At 38.7% G+C, this 20,847-nt stretch overlaps 1 protein-coding gene across 4 annotated transcripts in view; it reads left to right on the top strand.

Annotated features, from left to right (window-relative positions):
- ITGB6 (integrin subunit beta 6) overlaps positions 1-20,847 on the top strand; it is a 116,055-nt gene that overhangs the window by 48,954 nt on the left and 46,254 nt on the right. For 3 of the 4 annotated variants that reach the window (XR_004319889.1, XR_004319888.1, XM_006176796.3), the window contains exons 6-10: positions 515-719; positions 1,324-1,570; positions 10,277-10,442; positions 11,687-11,848; positions 12,590-12,685. Coding sequence is in view for 2 of the 4 variants with exons in the window: in XM_006176796.3 (XP_006176858.1) it covers positions 515-719; positions 1,324-1,570; positions 10,277-10,442; positions 11,687-11,848; positions 12,590-12,685 (876 nt within the window). In the remaining 2 variants the exon portion in view is untranslated. The remainder of the gene's footprint in view (positions 1-514; positions 720-1,323; positions 1,571-10,276; positions 10,443-11,686; positions 11,849-12,589; positions 12,686-20,847) is intronic. The other variant, XM_014552448.2, reaches the window with a different exon arrangement.

The following is a 20,847-nucleotide window of genomic DNA, read 5'->3' as shown; positions in this document are numbered from 1 at the left end:
ATGGACAGAGAGGTAGCGTGGGAGATGTCACAATCTTTGCCCTTTAGGAACCCACAGAAAAGGCTCTTTGTCACCGGGTTTGGTAATAGACACACTGAGAGTTTGGACAGTCCTAGGATTCCACAAACCTATAGGTCACCCTGAACAGGTCATGCATGGGATGATGTCTGCTCTATGACCCAACTGTTTCAAGGATCTGGTCATGGCACAGGAGAAGTTTTAAAGAAATGAGTATTAAATAAACAAATAAACAAACAACTGTTAAGTGAATTCACTTGAATACAATGAAAAGAAAACTCCAATTTTACTCAGAATTTTACTGGCAGATTTCTCTGGTTATTCCGCTAAACTTTAGACCTATAATCAGTGTCAGGCATGTGGGGATATACTATGGCAACATGCCTAACTAGCAAAGCAAGCAAAAAATAATCTTATAAAAAACTAATCTTCTTTTTCTTCTTTATGGTCTTCATTTCTCTCTCTCTCTCTCTCTCTTTTTTTTTTTTTTTTTTAGAATTTTACCCATCTGTCTGGAGTTGGAGAAAGGTGTGATACCCCAGCAAATCTTTTGGCTAAAGGATGTCAAATAACCTTCATCGAAAACCCTGTCTCCCAAGTGGAAATACTTATGAATAAGCCTCTCAGCATAGGCAGACAGAAAAATAGTTCCAACATCGTTCAGATCACACCTCAAAGCTTGGCTCTTAAGTTGAGACCTGGTATGTTATGATTTTTACAATCACTGGCTCATGTAAATAAATCTCATGCCACATACAGACCTCTATTCCGTTATACACCTTGTACCGTATTACGTATCATTGACTGCTGTGACTCAGATTTCCCATTCTGCGGGAAATAAATTGCTAGGCTAACACTTTTTACATTCACATTAGTCATTTTGTACTCCAAATGTGTTACAAAAAATAAAAAATCCTTATCTAATTGTAACAATTTGAATTACTCAAATGTTCAGGCTTACCTCACATTTCTTCAAGGGTTCTAATGTAGCTTTAAACTCCTCTTTATTTCCTTCTCCTTTTCTAAAACCACATACAAAAAAATTCAGCTTATCTTCCATCTAAATGGATGCTTGTTCTCCCAAGGAGATATAAAGTATCCTCGCTTTCACCTCCTTCAGTCGCTCTAAACTCACTTTTGAAAGATTTCCATGGGCTTGTTCATTTATAAACGTTACCACATAGTTTATGAAATTGTAAGTATCTTCAGTAAGTTCTTATTGGAATAAAATAGCCAGTGATTGGCAAGTCACAACTAAGTTCCACGCGTTTTTATGGATTTGCTTTTCTTGTGGGCGCTTTGCAGGCAGTGAACAGACTCTGCAAGTTCAAGTCCGCCAGACGGAGGACTACCCGGTGGACCTGTATTACCTCATGGACCTCTCGGCCTCCATGGACGACGACCTCAACACGATCAAGGAGCTGGGCTCCCTGCTTTCCAAGGAGATGTCTAAATTAACCAGCAACTTTAGACTGGGCTTCGGCTCTTTTGTGGAAAAACCCATCTCCCCTTTCATGAAAACAACACCAGAAGAAATCGCCAACCCTTGCAGGTAAGCCAATGATTTTCTGGCATCTTTGAACACTAACTTTCTGTTGCGACAGCCCCATTCTGAGCCGCAGTTGGCAGGAGCTGACTAACTAGCTCCTGGACATTTCCCTCCCGTTGGATTGGATCTCAGTGGCTCTCTCAGTTGCCCGCGGTTGTTCGGAGCCAAGCGGAAGTCATCTTAATACATGGTTCTAGCTTGGGTTCTCCCAGCATCCACCTCCCTGTGTAGGTCAGGATGTGGCAGATTTGGGTTTGTGCTCTGCAGACAAGGGGACCGAGTCTTTCCCTGTAGGTTCCACCGGCCTGAGCCCATTCCCAGACCTCAGAGACCTTCTGTCCTCGATGACCACCACTCTCTGAGGCTATCTGACGGGAAACCACACTTTCTCAGAGAATCCTTCTCCTCTACAATGGCTACTGCCAACAGTTTTTGTAGTTACCTCAGATGTCCTTTGGGAAATGCGAATTTCTCGTATTCCTTCGGGAAAGACTTGGTAGCCTTCACTGCTGTCAAATTCATAGGAAATTAGGCAATGATTCCATTATAATATGCTCTAGTCAGCTATTAACACCCTATATTATCTGGGTGATAGCTTACCTGTACATGACAATGACATGTTCAAAATAAAATTATTTGCTATTCTATTGAAAAAAAGGTATCACTTGCTTTGTGCCAGACCCTGTGCTGAAGGTTTTACACACGTGACCTCATTCAGCCTCCATAATAACAGCAGTACAAAGCAGGTTTCATTATCTCTACACTCAGAGGAAGTAACAGAGGTTTTGAGAGGCTAGTAATTTGCCCAAGGCCACATGACTAATCAGTGATCTACACCAAGATCTGGGTTGGTCCAAAACCAAGCCCTTTACAACTATGAATCTTATATAGGTGAAATGGCTTTCCAAACATATGTGGACTTTTAGTACCAGTATACTCCCAAGGAATCAATCTCTACCAAAGACTGTTTTTACAGTATCATTTTAAGACATTTCAACGTGGTCACAACCAGAATCTGACAGCCAACAATATTTTGACCTTGGAAAGAATTCATCACTGATTGTGACTCTTAGGAATTACATTTGGTTGCAAGTATCAGAGATAGTGTCTGTCCCCCACCCCTTTCTTGAGGTATAATTGACATGTACTAAAATACACACAGCAGAAATGTTCAGTTTAAAGAGTTCTGGCAGTTCAATATACTAGTGTAATCACCACTTAAAGCATGATGTAGAAGGCTTCCATCACCTCAGAAAGTTTCCTTATGCCCCTTTATAGTCAGTTCTGCCTCCCAGAGGCAAACACTTTCTGATTTCTATAATTAGATTGGTTTTGCCTATCCTTGGATTTCATATCAATGGAAAAGATGGCATATTATCTTTTGTGCCTGGCTTCTTTTGCTCAACATAATGTTTTTGAGATTTATCCATGATTTTGTATTCAGCAGCAGTTTGTTCTTTTTTGTTTTAAGTAATGGTCCCTTGTATGAATCTACTACACTTTATTTATTCTTCCATAGATGGACATTTGGGTTCTTTCCCAATTTTTGGCAATGATGAAAAAAATACTGCTATGATCATTTGCATATGTGTCTTTGCGTGGATGTATGTTTTTATTTCCCTTGGCTAGATACCTAGAAATAGAATTGCTGAATGTATGATAAATACAGTTTTAATTTTTTAAGTAACTATAACTGTTACTTATATATATAGCTATATATAACTATATAACTGTTATATAACTAGAACTAAAACTATAAATTGTTTTCCAAAGTGAATGTACCATTCTGCACTTCTGTCAGCAATATATGAGGGTTCCAGTTATTCCAAATCCTTGCTAATACTTGGTAATTTCAGTCTTTTTAATTTTAGCCATTCTAATATGGCTAAATGTGTGTATCTCATTGTAGCTTTACTTTGCATTTCTCTGATGACAAGTGATGTTGAGTGTCTTTTCATATATGGTTTTTTTTTTTACCATTCTCATATCTTATTTTGTGAAATATCTTTTCAAATATTTTTCCTATTTTTAAAAATTAGATTTTCTTCTTACTTTTGCATTGTATGAGTTCTTTGCATATTTGGATAAAAGTTCTTTGTCAAATATATTTTGCAAACATCTACTCCTAGTCAGTGTATTGTATTTTCATTTTTCTATCAATGTCTTTGGTCAAGCAAACATTTTTAATTTTTATGAAGTCCAATTTATCAGTTGTTGATTTTATGATTAGTGTATATTTTGTCCTAAGAAATCTTTGCCTATCCTAATGTTGCAAAGATTCCTCCTATGTTCCACTCTGGAAGCTTCATGGTTGAAGCTCATGCATTTAGGTCTCTGATCTCAAATTAGTTTGTATTTGAAATGAGGAAAAAAGTCTAGATTTATCTTTTGTTTACATGTAACTATCTAATTGCTTTGGCACTATTTATTAAGCAAGATTTTCCTTTCCCATTGAATTATCTTGATGTCTTTGTTAAAAAGCAATTGAGTATCTAATTTTGGACATTCTGTTCTGTTGCATTGATCCATTGAATATACCTTTGTAATCGTGTACCCGTTCATCTACTTACTCATAATGTCACCTTAGGGGAACCAATTCACTTCTCAAAGCTTTACTTTGGAATAACAATACCAGTCACACAGAGTGATTGTAAGGATTGAGTGAGTTAGTGAAGAGAAGCATTTGATACTGGGCTTGACCATGAAGCTCTCAACGAAGTGGTAGCTACTGTCAGCCCCAGCAGAGTGTGGTAAGGGGTGGACCAGAGCACTGCACAAGGTGCAGGGGATGAGAATCCGAAGGAGGATCACGCACTGTGAGCTCTCGAAAGGTCAATATTTTCTTATTTTCCAGAAGTGCTTCTTTTTTTCCTTTTCGGCAAAATTTACCATTAGATAAAATCATAAATAATGAGTTTTTGTTGTTGTTGCAAGATTATATTTTTTTCCTTTCTAATTATATACTTAATTCTCTTAGTGACTCTGTCCAGATTCCATCCCCCACACATTTACACACCAAGATCTCAAACACCAAGAACAAAAGTCAATCCTTTGATCAATCCAAACCCTATAATTATGGAATAAAATGTTCTTTAGTGGGAAGGCAATGAGAATAAGAGGAAAGAGCATGGAGTTTTGCAGACCTGGGCTTAAATCATAACCTTGGACAAGAAACTTTTGCTCTTGGAGTCCCCGTCTCTTCATCTACAAATGAAAACTAATAATATTCACTCCCTGGGTTAATCATAAGAACTGAATGAGCTCAGAACATCACAGACATTCAAAACCAGTTTTACTGGTGATAAAGATTTAAGAGTAGCCCGGAAAAAAGTCAGAGGACAAAGATCAGGATGACAACAGAACTGTCAGAAGCTGAAAGCCAGAAGACAATGAAGCAACTGCAGGTATTGGGAGGAAAGGTGAAGGCTGTCAACCTAGAATTCCATATGCAATGAAAATATCTTTCAAAAATGGAAGTGAAATACTGTTTCAAACCAAAAAAAAAAAAAAAAAAAAAAAAAAAGCCATAGGGATTAATCACCAACAGATGTGTATGAAAAGAAATATTAAAGGAAGTTCTCTGAGAACTCTCTGAGGAATATTACACCAGACAAATGCTCATTTAGCTCCATATAAGGCAATGAAGAACACAAGTGGCAAATATGTAGATAAATATAAAAATTAAAATAAGAACAAACCGAAAAAAAAAAAACCCAAATCAGTTTTAATTTCCTTCCTCTCATCAAAACTTATTTTCTCCAGTTATTTTGATCTAATGGTCCTCAAACTTTTAGATCTCAGGACTCTCTTACAATTAAAAGTTAAGACCCCCAAAGATAGATAGAAAGCTATCAATATTCAGCATATTAGAGTGAAAAATCAAGAAACTCTAAAAATAATTATTTATCAATTCATTTAATAATTACAATAAGAAACACACTGTGTATTTCTGTAATAACACATCTGTAGGAGAAATAACTACATTTTCCAAAACAAAAATTTGCAAGAGGAGTGGCACTGCCTGGCATTTTTACAAATCTCTTGAAGTATCTGATTTAATAGAAGACAACTAGGTTGTCAGATCTGCTTCTTTATTTAATTTGTTGTAATACTTTGTTTTGGTTGAATTCCATGAAGAAAGTCAAGCCTCATGTGGATGTATAGTTGGAAAAGGAAGAAACAGTTAATAGTTTTTTCCAGTGACTGTGACATTTTTCTTCGATAATACATTCAAATAGGACAAGAGGCAAATTTAGTTTCAATGTGGAATCTAAAACAATATCAATGAACTTTTCATATTTTCTTACATTAAAAGCCATTGGTCTGTTTTGCACTTTGAATGGCTCTTTTACTGGAGCGTGTGTGTGTGTGTGTGTGTGTGTGTGTGTGATGTTGTAATATAATGCTTCGGCCATTTGGAAAATGTCATTTCAGTGAGTTACATAGATCTTCCAAATTTCATGATGTAATATAAAAAAATCATATTTGGTAACATCATCCATCAGATAAGTCTTGAAATATTGGGAAACTGTTAATCTCATGGGTGGCAGATGAAAGTTTTCTGAAATTCTAATTGTCTGGTTACCTCAGATTTCATCATTGGCAATAAATACTGATAGCTGTTTTCCTGAAAGTAACAGGCTTAACTTTCTTCATTTTTAAGAACATGTCTGCCAAAAACTTAAGTTGGAATAGTAGTTTGGTTGTCAAGCATTCTTTCAGGTAAAATGGTTATTTCATTTAAAAGGCCAGTTCAGTTCAAACAATTGCAGAAGTGCTTTTCCACTGTAAACATGTACTTTAATGTGCAGAAGTAATGCTCCATGCAGAGTTCCCATGTGGTCACACAGAAATAGTTTTTAACAGGCATGTATCCAAGGGTGTAGACCTAATAAAATTAAGAACCTTCACTGCCTTATCAAGGACAATTAAGTGAAACTAGAATTTAAAAAAATTATGGTGAATGCTTGCTGGTAAGAAAGAATATAAGGAATATGAGGCAGTTGGCTGCCACTGCCTTGATCTGTGCTAAGGCACCAGCAGCTTTCCTCACCATTGCTCTGCATCATCTGTGGAAATGGCAACAGTGAAAAAGACAAATAACATCTCTTATTATTATGAAAAACGTTTGACCTTAAGGACGCTCTGGAAGGGTCTCAGGGACCTCTGTGTGCCTGCCACACCACACTTTCAAAACCTCTGTTTTAATGTAATCTCTAGTGTTTTTCAGAGTAGCTTTCCTTTTTTATCATCATTAGATGGACGGTCACTAAAAATTCATTTCACCAAGTAAGAAGCCTTAATGGGTTACATTTTTGAAAGATGTTTCCCTTATTCTGTTGTCTAAGATGCAGCAAAGAAACCCATATCGTCTCCATTTTCATATTTGTATATGAGTTGTAATATGTATTTTAAAATATTTAATAGCACAAAGGTTAAGTTTTCTCCATCACTTTGAGGGATTTTTAGAAATATCATTTTATGGATGCTATGATGTTTTGTTTTGTTTTTGAATCTGACATGAACAATGAGAAATTCATTGTAGATTTGCAGAAGAGAAAACTGAACCATGAAATGCTTAGATTTCCTATGTGTACACACATAAAAACACATATGAGTGTAGAGAATAATTTCTTATTACAAAGGTAATAAGCCCATGTGAGACTACAAACGAAAAGAAGAAAATGGAAATCGTTTCTCATCCCACTCAAAAAAGATGGTGTGACACTTTCAATATATATTGTTGTAGTCTTATTTTATGAATATTTATTTAAAGTCTTAATGAAAAATATAAGTAGTACTTTTTATATTGCGTTTTATAATTTTAAATTTGAATGCATTTTAAATGCAAATCTATTGCTGTCTAGGGACTCAAAATCAAGTTATTTGGAAATGAGAGATTCCTTCAATTGCTGTGCTAAGAAACTAACAAACAAATATAAGCATTTGTTAGAGGATTAATTCTCACCAAAGTGGACAGTCTCCACTCAAAATTTCCTGGCATGACCAGGTCTGCCATTCTGCTTTGCTTTAACTACATTCATCCCTCAGCACATGAGTCTGTCTAGTGAATTAAATGAAATTTTATTCCCCTTTCCAAAAGATTAGAGTTCCAGTAAGAACTACATAGCAAATAATTCTAACCAACAAAGATGCAAATTTCTTACCAAAAGATAGGAATGCTAGTTCTTTGGCTCCAGCAGATGCTCAGATACCATCTGGTATAGTGTGAACCACCAGCCCCAAATGAAACATTAAACAAACAATTTCCAAGAATAGCTGGGCTCCAGAGACAGTGGTCCACCTCACACAGTTACATACTTTTCATAAAATACTTTTTATGTAATTTTCACAACAACCTTGTGAAGTAGGTACTATTATCACCCTCATTTTACAGATGAGGACACTAAGGTCCAGTGGTAAGTAAGTTGCCCAAGAATAAATGACTATTCAGTCTTTTTATTTTAAATCTAATGCATTTTCTTCTACCATACAGCTACTTTAAATACTACAGGAGCAACTAGGACAAATGCTAAATCACTGTGATTTAATAGATGAACTTTTTTTTTTTTAATTTCTCATTTCACACTTTAAAATACATCTCATATTTGAAGGTGGGAAAACATTCGACTACATAAAAAGTTTTAAGGTATATATCCAGAACCATTGTAAACAAAATTAAACTAACAAGGACAAGAGTTTAATATTCTTGAGACAGAATTCTTAAAATCATTCAAAAATTAAAAATACCCCTTTAAGAAAATGGAACTTCTCAGACTGTACCATTCAGTGCTGGGGACCTCTGACTCCCCTTGTCCTGAAGTCTAAGGACACATCAGATTATGACCTGCTTTCTATGAAAGTCTACTGACAGGAAGTAAACAATAATCCTTGCAGACACCAGCATTCTGGTTCCAGGAAAGCTCCATTTCTAAGTGTAAACAAATCCATAGTCATCCTGACTTGTATATATTTAGTTGATTCTCATCATTTATGGGAGTCTTGTTCTATAACGTCTCCTCAGACACTGCCTTAGAGAATGCCAAGCCATTGCTCCTGGGGACACACGGGGTTAGGTTCCTGAGAGTTTCTGGTCACTTTTTCACCAACTGAGCAATATATAACTTTGTTTCCCATGTGTTTCTGTTTAAAGGCACCTTGTTAAATATACAGTGTTAACATATTAACATTGAAATCACAGCCAACAGCACTATAACTCAGGGTTTATCTAAAACACATATTTACTCCATAAGGCACATCACAGTCCTCTTGCACTTGGGATCCCTAGATAGCAGATCAGCCCTAACTACACTTAGGGGCCATCCTCAACAGCAAAATCACCAAAAAAAAAAAAAAAAAAGCACAGAAATGCAAAAAGCATAGCACCAAATAGATTACAAAAAGGACACTTGTCAACAGCGCTTGTTTCAGCTTCAGGGCACTGAAGCAAGAAGGCAGAGCTTTATTTGACCTCAGCTGGGAACATAGGTATCAGGTGACCCAAATTTTTTTACCACTCTGTGCATGTATATGAATGATGGCATACTGAAAGTGTTAATTTAGGGTTACAAATAAATTTTAGCAATATGGATTTTCGCTGACATGGAATCTGTGAAGAATGAGGATTGACTGTCTACCGCAGGTAGATGGATTTGGTGAACAGGAGCCTAATCCTGAAGGATGCACTGGCTCTTTGTGCTGACAAGACAGGATGCTGAACTTGCAAAGCTGCTCATATAAGCCAATCAGCTCTCCCAGGCAGCACCCTGCAGGTTCACTGGGGGCTACCCCATTTTGTCTCTGTATTACTACACCACTGTTTCTCAAACTTTGGAATGCATCAGGAAGACTTGGTAACACAGATCTCTGAGCCCAACCCTAACACTTCTGACTCAGCAGGTCTGGAGTTGTACCCCAGGTTTCGCATTTGTAACAAGTTCCCATATGATGATTAATGCTGCTGGTCCAGGGACCAGACTTTGAGAACCTCTGCTCTATATCAATATCTCCATTTTACAAAAAGAACCCAAAGCTCAGAAATGATGAATAACTTGCCTAAAGTCTCATGCACAGCTACTGACTGGCTTTCGGAATAAGATGTGGCTGAATTTGGGATCAGCAATTTCTGTTCTACTGCAATCTCATCCTAACATGGCATTTCCCCCACGTATATAAACTGTTTTAAGTGGTGGTTTTAATCCCAGGCTGGCCCACACTAGTCTGTTCTATCATAGTACAGTTGGGCTCTAGAATCAAGAGCTTTGCTCTCATTTTTAGGGCCTTGACAGGCAGGACTGAGCCGAGGAGGAAGAAGTTCCTCTCTCAGTCTTGCTCAAGGGTGACTCATACTTGATAACAGTTTAAGCTATCAAAATACAAAGGAATTGTTGTCACCATGTAAACTAAATGGTGGATTTTGATTGAGGCAGTGAAAGGTAGTGATTACTTACACACACACGTACACAAGTAGGGAGTCTGACCAGCTGATTATCTGTTTTCTGTGTCTGAGCGAGTGCAAGGCCCCTTGGGAAGAGGAGGTGGTCGGAGACAATGAAGCAACCTAAACAGTGAGACTCACGGCCAAGTTACAGAATCAGGCACTTTAGAAATACTCATTTTCATTTAAGGAAATGTTGCTAGGTTATTCAACCCATTAATTGTGTGTTGTATCATATTTCATCAAGAATGCTTTGCATCTTGCTTTTGCAGTAGTATCCCGTACTTTTGCTTGCCTACATTTGGATTCAAACACATTTTGCCACTGACAAATGATGCCGAAAGATTCAATGAAATTGTGAAGAATCAGAAAATTTCTGCTAATATTGACACCCCGGAAGGTGGATTTGATGCAATTATGCAAGCTGCTGTGTGTAAGGTATGCCAAGCGGAGCCATGTCTCATTCTGTTAACACAGATTTCATCTCTTGTTAACAAATCTGCTTTGAAAAGATTAGCTAATTTTATCTTTCCTTTAATCACTATACTTCCACATCTGATACTTAAAACAGAAAAGTTATATACATTTAAAATTCAGTCATGTTGAAATGGGGACTATTTTTTATGCCTAACATTCAAATAGTCTAATAAAATTGTGGTACTGTTGGGGAAAATTGCTTAAACAAAGTCATGTATGTAGTTTAAAGATCGAGATCATATTAGTTTTTGGATTAACCATGGTGAAAGAAAAAAATCAAAGACAGCAATTAATGAAAAAGGTTAAAATGCTCTGGTTCATAATAAACTTCTACATATGTTCAGATATCTCTTGTTTTGAACCAACAAAATTAGCATCAGAACCCACAGTGTCTCTACAACAATGCAGGAACACCTCTTCTCCTTGACAGTCAGACACACACCCAAGAGAATGATGCCCATCTTCAGATGACAGCTCTTCATGGAAAATATCAGGGGACAGAGAGGGCTAAGGGTTCCAGTAGGTGGGAGGGCCAAGGAATTAGGGAAGGAAGGAAAACGATAAGGCAGAATGGAGCTGCTACAATAAGCTTTTGTCCAGCTAGTTCCTGGACTAATCTTAATTAGAGGGGAGAGCTCTGCTAAGAAATAGACAACAGACCATCTTAATTAGCAGTACTTTGGGGTCATGCTTTGATAAGCAATTTTTATCCTTATATTACATTTATAATTTTTGGATGATATCAGTAGAAAGAGAAATATGTGCCTAAATGTTGGGTGAAATTTTGATAAAACAGGCTGACTTCGAGTCCATTTTGTACTGCATTCTTACTAGTTTTGCTTGAGCTTGGATTGGAGGTAATCTATGACCTCCCTCACTCTCTTCTCTCATTTTTCTGGTAAATTGAAAACAGGACAGTAAAAATAATTAACTATGTAAAAGTCCAGATCAACTGGATACTGATTGTAGTGGGACTATTTTTTTTTTGAAGCATAAATCATCTGAACATATAATCCAGGGTAAAGCAAATGTCACAGACTTTCATGTTTTTAATACATTAATATTCTCCACTCACAATAGATGAAAAAGGTAAAAACAGACAGACCAGCAATATTTTTTTTATAATATGAATGTGTCCAAGCATAATTGATCTGCTTTCCATAAATGCCTGCCTCTATCCTATACAAGTTTCTTTCTCGCTGTAGGAAAAAATTGGCTGGCGGAACGACTCCCTCCATCTTCTGGTCTTTGTGAGTGACGCCGATTCTCATTTTGGAATGGACAGCAAACTGGCTGGCATCGTCATTCCTAATGATGGGCTCTGTCACTTGGACAGCAAGAATGAATATTCCATGTCAACTGTCTTGGTGTGTAACCTGCCCTCTACACTGTTTTCAGGGCTACAAGGAGGCGAATGAAGCAACAACTGCTGTAATGTACAGCAGAGGCCTCACACTCGGTGAAAGCCGTGCACATGTTCTGATTCGCGATGAACACATTGGCCTCTCTCAATCCTCCTCACCCCTAAGGTTCCCAAGGGAGTACAGGCGGGTGGTGGGGGTATGTGATAAGTTCAGATTTGCTCTAGCACGAATGATCCCAGAGCCTCCCCAATTTTTCAGAGTCCAAGGCCAGCAAAATACCATACAGTCTCATCCCGCCCCATCCAATTCTAGTCAGTTTCAGAGCCACATGAGTCACCCCAGTCACATTCGTCATAGTCTAACAGCTCCTCCCTCAACTCAAACATTCCCTTCAATATAAGCCTGCTGGCAAGTGGCACTTAGAAGAAGAAATGTATCTCTACCCTTGAAAATATGACACATTATAAGTCTTTAAATAAATTGAGTCATCTCCTTGAAAGCGACAGAGCATAATACACCACATGGATAGGCACTGACTCAAAAATTAAATGGACTTACAAGATCTAGGAAACAAGTATTAAACCAATGAAGTAAATAATGCTAATTGTATAGTGTGACAGACATAATAATGCCTGTGAGTACTGAGACGCCAAACTCAGTAAGATATCTTGGAAAGAAATATTCCCTTCTTTATTTTGCATACTTTTGTTAAGAAGATACTTAAAATCTATGTGTTAATTTTAGGAATATCCAACAATTGGACAACTCATTGATAAGCTGGTGCAAAATAACGTCTTATTGATCTTTGCTGTAACTCAAGAACAAGTTCACTTGTACGAGGTAAGCAAATTCGGGAAATTCCTTCAGGGAGATAATCTGACGTGAAACTTTAACTCTGTGAGTTTAATAGAGGGGATGCCATTAGATAATCATTAACACATACCAAATCTACTGGCCACTTGGTGAAGTGGATTCAGTTACTGTTTGCAATTTAAATTATAAACATGGAGGTGCAGCGGAGTGTAGGGGACAGACACGGTGGGATGAGGAAGAGTCACGGAAATGAAAAGGTAAGTTGGAAGAAAGTACCAATAAACATAGGACCATCTACCTAATGGAAAATCAGTCTATCTTCCCTTGAGCTCTTTCATCTGATGAGGAGAGAGTTAACAGAGGGCAGAGAAAATTACAAGAATGGGAGGAGAATCAACTTTCAATTCGCTGACATTTGCAAATTCGATACATAGAAAATAACACCAGTAGAGACAAAACTCAAACTACTGAGAAGTGAAAAGTTGAAAGCAAAACCTTGTTAAATTGGGCCCAGAATAATTTCTCCCTTAAAGTAGCTAGCTGGATTTGCAGTTCAAGTTTTTGAATGGAAGCACCACAACTGCAGAAAGGGAATTGTTTCAATAGATGAAAAAGTGTTTGTAAACCACCACAGACACTGTAAAATGCATAGTGCTAATGCAAAAAGATTTCTGTGGTTTCTTTCTAGCCTAAGAAAAACAATATGTCAAAATGCCATGAATTGGGGTACTAGCAAATGATCTATTCCCAATGGGCAATTTCACAAGGAAGTAAGGAGTCTCTATCCTGAGCCCTAGAAAATGTAGAGAAAATAGGTGTCTGTTAAGTTGTCCACACCTTTTATGCAGCAGCTTCAAATACTCCTAAATTCAAAGTCTGATCTCCCATTCCTTTTGAAAGGGCCTCTTAACTCACATGGTGACTTTACAGGGCTCAGGGAACGCTGAGATTATTTCACAGAAGTCTTTGATTAAATGCCACTCACAGCTAAGGACGGTGCGGCCCATGAACTTGCATCAATTTCTGTAGAAAGGATCTAAGAGGAGATCCTATCTTGCATTTTTAATGAGAGGAGGGTATTGTACTCGAGGTGAGATTGCCTTCTGCTGAAAACCAAGGAAGTCCCTTGCAATCAAGCTACATACTCGAGGCCTTTGTTCTACTCAGAGACCTGTGGGTTCACCTGATCTGGGCATTTTCTTAAGGCTTTTTAGTATGTGATACTTGTTTCCCGTGGTTTTAAGTAGTAGAGTTGCAGTAAGGATTTTTTTTTTTTAAATACCCTAAATACAATAGTGAGTCTATTCTGCCTTTGATCCTTATGTTGTGAGGGGACCCTGGGGGTCACAACACCTCCTCCACAGCAGGGCTCCTGCTTAGAAAGGGGAGGGGGAGTTGCACAGAAGTTTTCTTAAAAGGGGAGTCTGGGAAACACGATTGATGATGGTGAACAGAGACACCCATAATTCACTTTGGTAGTAGTCTTTAAGACTCACAACTCATTTATACGTCTCCTCAAAATTGCTATGAAAAAGACAGAGCAAGATGAAAAATGACTATGTGGCAAAACAGAAATCTGTCCGATGGAAACAGGTTGCATCCACAGTTCCCCTGTTGCAAAGGAATGATCGTATCCAAGGAAAAACACCAGATTAGAGCCTGCCTCTAATGTAACAGCAGAACATTTATTTTGCCTGCCTACTAATCTCATTACGAGGCGAATTTATGTTCTGTCGTGATCCGTGGTTTTTACCATCGAGGCTCCACTAAATTCAAAGGGACATTTTCAGGGAGCCAGGCAGTGGACCAGGTCAGCAGCCCACTCTGTGACTCTGATCCTTTCATTATTTTATTTTTATTCTGATGGACTCATCATTTCATCTGCATTAGTGGGGGCAGGCGGCAGCCTGGTGCAAAGATAATGACAGCAACATTGCACTTCCCTGAAGGCTTTGCACAGCATGAAAATGCCGAGCTCTTGTTTTATTGATAATGAAAACAGAAAATAGACCAATAATGGCTTGTGTTGCCTTTCCATTTAAATCTCTTAGAAGGAGCCCTATGTGTGCAGGAGCCCTGTGGGACCTGATGTTTGGAGAGCTGTGATAGAAGCAACATAACTACCAAAAAAATCACTGAAAAATAAAATCAGTCATAGGATAAATAAAGCAACTAAGTGGCTGGATCTAATGGAAATTCCAGGAGGCAAACCATTTGCCCCAGGTCTGTGTCAAGCATAGTTACATGCACACATTCCAGGCAAGGGGAAGGGTCGGGTTCATTGGCACCTAACTTGCAGCCAGTAAAGATTCCATGGTCCATTCATGGAATGCAAGACAAAATGACAGTTTTTTGGGATAGTTTTGGGAAGATGCTTTGGACTGCCCAGGTGTGTAGAGTTGCTGTACTTTATGGAAACAATAGAAAGGGCAAATAGTCAGCACTTCTGCCTTCAGTTCAACATGACTGCAGCGTGCACCCCAGACTCCAGCAAACAGATGATTTTGAACAAACTTATTATTATGAATAGTTTCCTGTTTGTCCAATTATAGGGTTCAAAAGATAATGATAGACAATAGCCTGGCAGTAGGTAGCATATTACATTCTACTGCTAAATACCATTTTGAATCAGGATTCAATCACCCAAGCTTTAAAACATTTTTGTATCTCTTCTGTTGTTTTCAAATGTTTACTGATAATTTACATCAATTTAGTGTCAGGCCACTAAACCCCAACTGTCTAATTTGACTAGTCTCTTCTTCCTAGTGAGATATTGCAAGAAAGGCAATTAAATTGGCTTTTTTTTTTTATTAAATTGTCAAATCCTATTAGTAATCACTTGGGATTATTTGCAAGATTTTTAAATATCCCATATCTTTCAAAATATCTTCCTCTGGCTGGAAAAGATGAGTTTTATGATGTCAATAACAGTAATTACGATATGACCTGGTATTTATGATGTAATGTTGAAACACAGCACTTAGAAAGTAAACAAGATGTATTGGTAAAAAGACACTTCTGGTTTACTCACTAACATCTGTGGCCACTAACAGATGTCCCTGTAGTTATTAGGACCAAGGGATGTGTCTACAGCATGGCGATGGGGCCCAAGCAGGTTGTTATACCACCAAAGAGCCCTGCCCTTTTGGAGGCAAAAAGCCTTCCATTATCAACTCTGTAAGGAGCATGGTGGGTCTTGCTTATCTTTCTGTTTAGGCCAAGTCTCAATACAAAGTAGATTCTCAGTAAATATTTGCTGAATGAATTCTTTTTTTTAAAAAACTGCAATGCAAGCACTTCATTTTTTTCTCAAATGGGGTCAAAGTTTCTAAATAGGGACTTGGAGTCTTATGTGACAAATACCTGTCAAGGTTGAAGGAACCTATGTACAAGAGCAGGTGGGGGTGCCTGACCCATCACTGTGGTCACAGGCAGCCTAGGCTGTTCCTTCTCCACCCCTCCCACTTTGGATCCAGATGGCAGCAGAGAGGAAAGGAACGCTCTGCCGTCAGTCTTGGGACCAACCTGTTGGATAAGCTCCAGAGCCTTAGTGATTACTCGCTTGCCAGTCGTTACATCTAAAACCAAGAATCAAGGATGCCACAATATGCTATGAGCCTGATGGCCTCCGGTGCCTTCTGAAAATTATTTACCATATACAAGTTTCAATTTTTCAGGAATCAAAACCTCAATTTTTATGTTGCCTTTTTCCCTGTTTTTGTGTAACTTTTGAAATTTTTCACTGCAACAAGACAGCTGAAAGGAGGTAGAGAAATGAGGGAGGGAGATAAAACAAAGATTGGACCCTTTCACTATTTGTTAGCCTGTTCTACCATTGTTTTGTTTGTAATGTTCACTGTTGGAAAAGATCAAAACAATTCAACTCTGATGAAAATCCCTTTATCTCTGGCCTCAGTTTTTAAACGGACTGGAGTGAATGACCTCCAGCTCTAGTAGTCAGTGACGCTGGACCTGGAGGGGGAATCACCACAACGTCCAGTGATTTACACACAGATAAAGTATAGGTAGCTGTAGTAAGGCTAATTTTAGGACACAGTCTAAAAAAATCGTTCTTTATCCTATCCTATCCTATCCCATTCTGCAATAGGGTATTCCAAACTTATGCTTTTAGAGAAGATAAAATCATCTAGGAATTAAAAAAGAGAACTTCTGCATTATGAGAGATGTCCATGGAGTTAATAAATAGCTCATAATTCAAGTGTAATAGAAAAGGATTTTGATTTCTCTCTATTCGACGTTATCTGGGAACAAAGACCAAAGATAGCCAGCTGCCTACACTTTCCTCATTAATGAAGACACCTCTCAGAGAGGGAGGAGTTGGAAATAAAACTCATGTCCTCAGATTATCAGGGCAAAGGTGTTGGATGTATTTTCCAGACTAATTGATAAACCGCAACCATGAAAAATCATCAGTAGTTACCCTCTAGATTACACACAGTACTTTTCTTCTAAAGAACTCAAAGACTCATAATCCAAAAAATAAACACACAGAAAAAAAAGATACAGATTTAAAGTCAGGATCTTAATGAGATGCCCTATTAGGCCAATGCATGTAGAAATATAAAATGGGATCTCATCTCTACAAGGCCAAAATAGTTCAAGATTTACACAATACACAGCGTGTCTAACATCATTAGAACCAACCTGCTATTGATCACAGTCATCGCTCATTCCTTACCTTACGGAACCAAACTTGGGCTTGCTCGGTGGGCGCAGTAAAGCCAGTCTCATGACAGCAGGTTGTGGTGAAGAAAAGTGCAGCATTTGTTGCAGGGCACTAAGCAAAGAGGCTCAAAAGGCCCAAACGCCTTGACGGCTTTCAGGGAAAGGTTTTTAAAGACAGGGTGAGGGAGGGGGTTGTGGAGTGTGTGATCAGCTCGTGGACATCCTACTGATTGGCTGGTGATGAGGTAATCGGGAGTCAACATCATCAACCTCCTGGGTCCAACCTGTAGCGGCCCATGTGCCTGTGGGCAGCATGCAGCTAACTTCTTCCACCTGGTGGAAATTTCAGTCTCTGTAACAGCTCCAAGGATAAGGTTCAGAATATTATCGATAGCCCTTGAGAAAGAGCTAAAGGTCCCTGACTTTGCTTAATGACTAAAGTATTATTATTTTGTCCTGCTGGACTGTCTTCCTTTGTTTCTTCATTTTCTCACTTCTCTGACTAAATTAAATTTACTCTTTGGAACTCGGAGAAAGACCTAGGAGGCTAGAGTTTTTCTACAGACAAGCGGCAGGTGGAGGACTTGGGGGGTGGGGCAGGGGTCCTGTTTCAGGAAGACCCATAGGATCCTGCTCAGTTACACATTTATTCTTTCATTCATTTATTTATCAAACATTTACACATGAGCCTTTCCCATGTGCCAGGCCAGGACTGGTGACCAGAAAGAAGGATAAGTCATAGTACCTGCCTCAAGAAGGTCCAAAGAGCATGAACACACTTGCAGGCCAATGGTTTGCCTAAAGAACAGAGTGAGGGCATTTTAGACATTGTGTTCTGGAAAGAGACTCCAAGCCAGAGTTTTGCCGAGGGACCAGAGTTTTTGCATTTGTCAATGTCTGTACTCTTTTCTATTTGCCATCTTTGTTAGAAGGGACAGCAAATTAGTTGGCAATCATAAAACTACCTTCAGTGCTAGCGGTCTCATGGTGCCAGTCCTTCACTTTATAGTGGTGGAAACCGAGGGCCAGAGAGGCTGTGACCGGGAGACTAATCAGCAAGGTTTGCTGAGGGCTTATTAGGTGGCAGCCTCATTTAATCTCCCTTTTACGGCTATAGAACCCAAAATAACCCCAAAGCAAGTTGCATGTGAGAGCCAGAATTTGAACCCAGGCAGTCTGAGTCAACCGCCTCAACCACTGAGGTAAGTTGCAGTTGAACCACACAGGGAGGCTGCAGTGATGGAGTGGGCCAATGCCCAACCACTGGACCACCAGAGGAGCAGCCTTTAAACCAAGTAACTGACTTTGAAAGTCATTGAACAGTAAGGGCACAGAGCCTGACGGTGAAGCAGAACGTTCCCTACAAATAGCAGAGCCCTTCAAGGCCAGCAGACAGTGAATTTTACTTACACGGCTGTTAACGTAGACAAATAGAGCAATTTAAAAATGCGTGGACTGGAAAAGAGACACATTTGGCTTCTGCCTTGTGTGTTATTTAAGCTCTGAATGGTAAGAAGAGGTCACACAGTTAGGGAACCTTATGCCACTTGTGAAGCCACCTAAAACAGCTCCTCTCTATGGTAACCACCATCCAGGTTCCCAAAGAGTGAAAAGGGGACACATGGCCTGACACAGGTCCCTTATGATGACGTAGTTCAAGCATATGAAAAATAGAGTAATACAATGAACACCCACACACCTACTGCCTAGCTTTCTCAAATTTTAACAGTTTGCTACTGCATTTGCTTCTGATATTTTAAAGGAATAAAACATTCCTGGTACAGTTGCCTGCTGTGTAAATGCCCAACTCTGACCCCACCTCCCTCCTTCCTTCCAGAGAAGTAACCAGTATCCTGAACTTAGTGTTTATCATTCCCAGGTTTATTTCTTGTGCTATCAAAAATATATGTCCACCTCTAATTAATGACATAGTTTGGGCTCACAAGTTTAATTTCATGCTGTCCCTATTATTTCTACAATTTGCTTTTTGACTCAATGTTATGTTTTAGGTCCTTTTTTTAATGATGGCAAAATACACATAACATAAAATTCATCATTTTCTGGGTTAAGTATACAGTTCTGTGGCATTAAGTGCATTCACATTGTTGTGCTCAGTGTTGGGTTTTTGAGGCTTATCCATGGAGACACTCATAGCTCTAGTTTACTCTGTTCTGCTGCTGTGCATATTGCATTAAGTGTATTTGCTGCAACGTGTTCACCTGCAACTGCAGGCTTCAGGTCATTTCCAGCCCTGAAGCCTTACCAATGTTGCAGCCATGCACATCCTTGCATGCATGTTCTCTATTGAGGATCCATGTGTAAAAGTGAAGCCCCTGGTAACAGAGGACTGGCATCCTCAACTCTCCTGAGTGTGTCCAAGTTGCTTTCCTACCAACAGTGTGGGAGTGTGGCACACGCAAACAAAAAAGACAGAAAACAACGCACACACCTTAAATTACTCTTCTGCTCATAAAATTAATACATTATTTGCAAAAGGAAAAGAGGGGATACAGAAAAGCACAATGAAGAAAATAAAGATCACTCATAAACTCACCACTCAGACACAGCTAACGATTCTTGACATTTTGGAAGTCTTCTCTTTTGTCTTTGCCTGCATTTACATATTTTAACATAAGTGGCATCAGATTGTACATACTAAGTGGGTTCAAATTTTTGAATGATTTACTTATGTACAGTCTCATGAAAGCATAAAAATTAAACTGCACTTAGTTATATGTTGAACAAAGGCTTTTGTTGATAAGAATAACATGAAATCAAGGTCATTCTACAAAATTCTGAATCTGTGCTTGCCATACTTAGAGGGTATTAGAGGGTAAAATTAAAGCAAACTTGCTCCCCACTCCCAGCTGCCCCAGAATATCCACAATTACTACATTTTTACCTACTAGGTTACTTTTCTCCCCACTATGAGAATGGAACTTGGTTCCATTTTTACACATTCATGCCATATCTTTAACAGGGCCAACAAATGATTTCTAGTATCTGTTTTCTTATCCCTGGAAGTGCTCTGTTGGTGAGGACTCTAACATCTGTGAACAAACTCGGTTTATTCAAATACTGTTCTCCATACTGTAGTGCTCAAAGCTGTGTAATTACCTTTCCCTTCCTAGGAAGGCCCATGGTGTGTGAGGACTCCTGTTTAACTTAGTGACCCATCTACCTGTGGAAGCCTCTTCTACGGCTGCGGGTGGACAGTCTGTTTGTGTCTGTGAGGTTGGCCCAAATTACAGCTATGCTTAAAGGAAGCTCCCCTGGCTTGGATCGCCGCACAGAGTTTAACTAAACCCAGGCATTTTCCACACAGCACAGGCTTTTACATAATTACACAGGGCATCAAAGCACAAGCTCCTGGACCTAAGAAAATCTGGTAGTGTTATATATTTTAACTTTATGCCTAATTGTCTGAAAGAGCCTAAAATATGCTACAAAGGGGCTGCTATTAATTATAGCATAGTTCAGTGTTTTGTTGCCCTTACGGTCTT

The sequence above is a fragment of the Camelus ferus genome, chromosome 5 (assembly GCF_009834535.1).
Source record: "Camelus ferus isolate YT-003-E chromosome 5, BCGSAC_Cfer_1.0, whole genome shotgun sequence".
In the NCBI taxonomy this organism is placed as follows: Eukaryota; Metazoa; Chordata; class Mammalia; order Artiodactyla; family Camelidae; genus Camelus; species Camelus ferus.
Note: the sequence above shows the minus strand (reverse complement) of the source record. Positions and strands in the feature narration are given on the sequence as shown.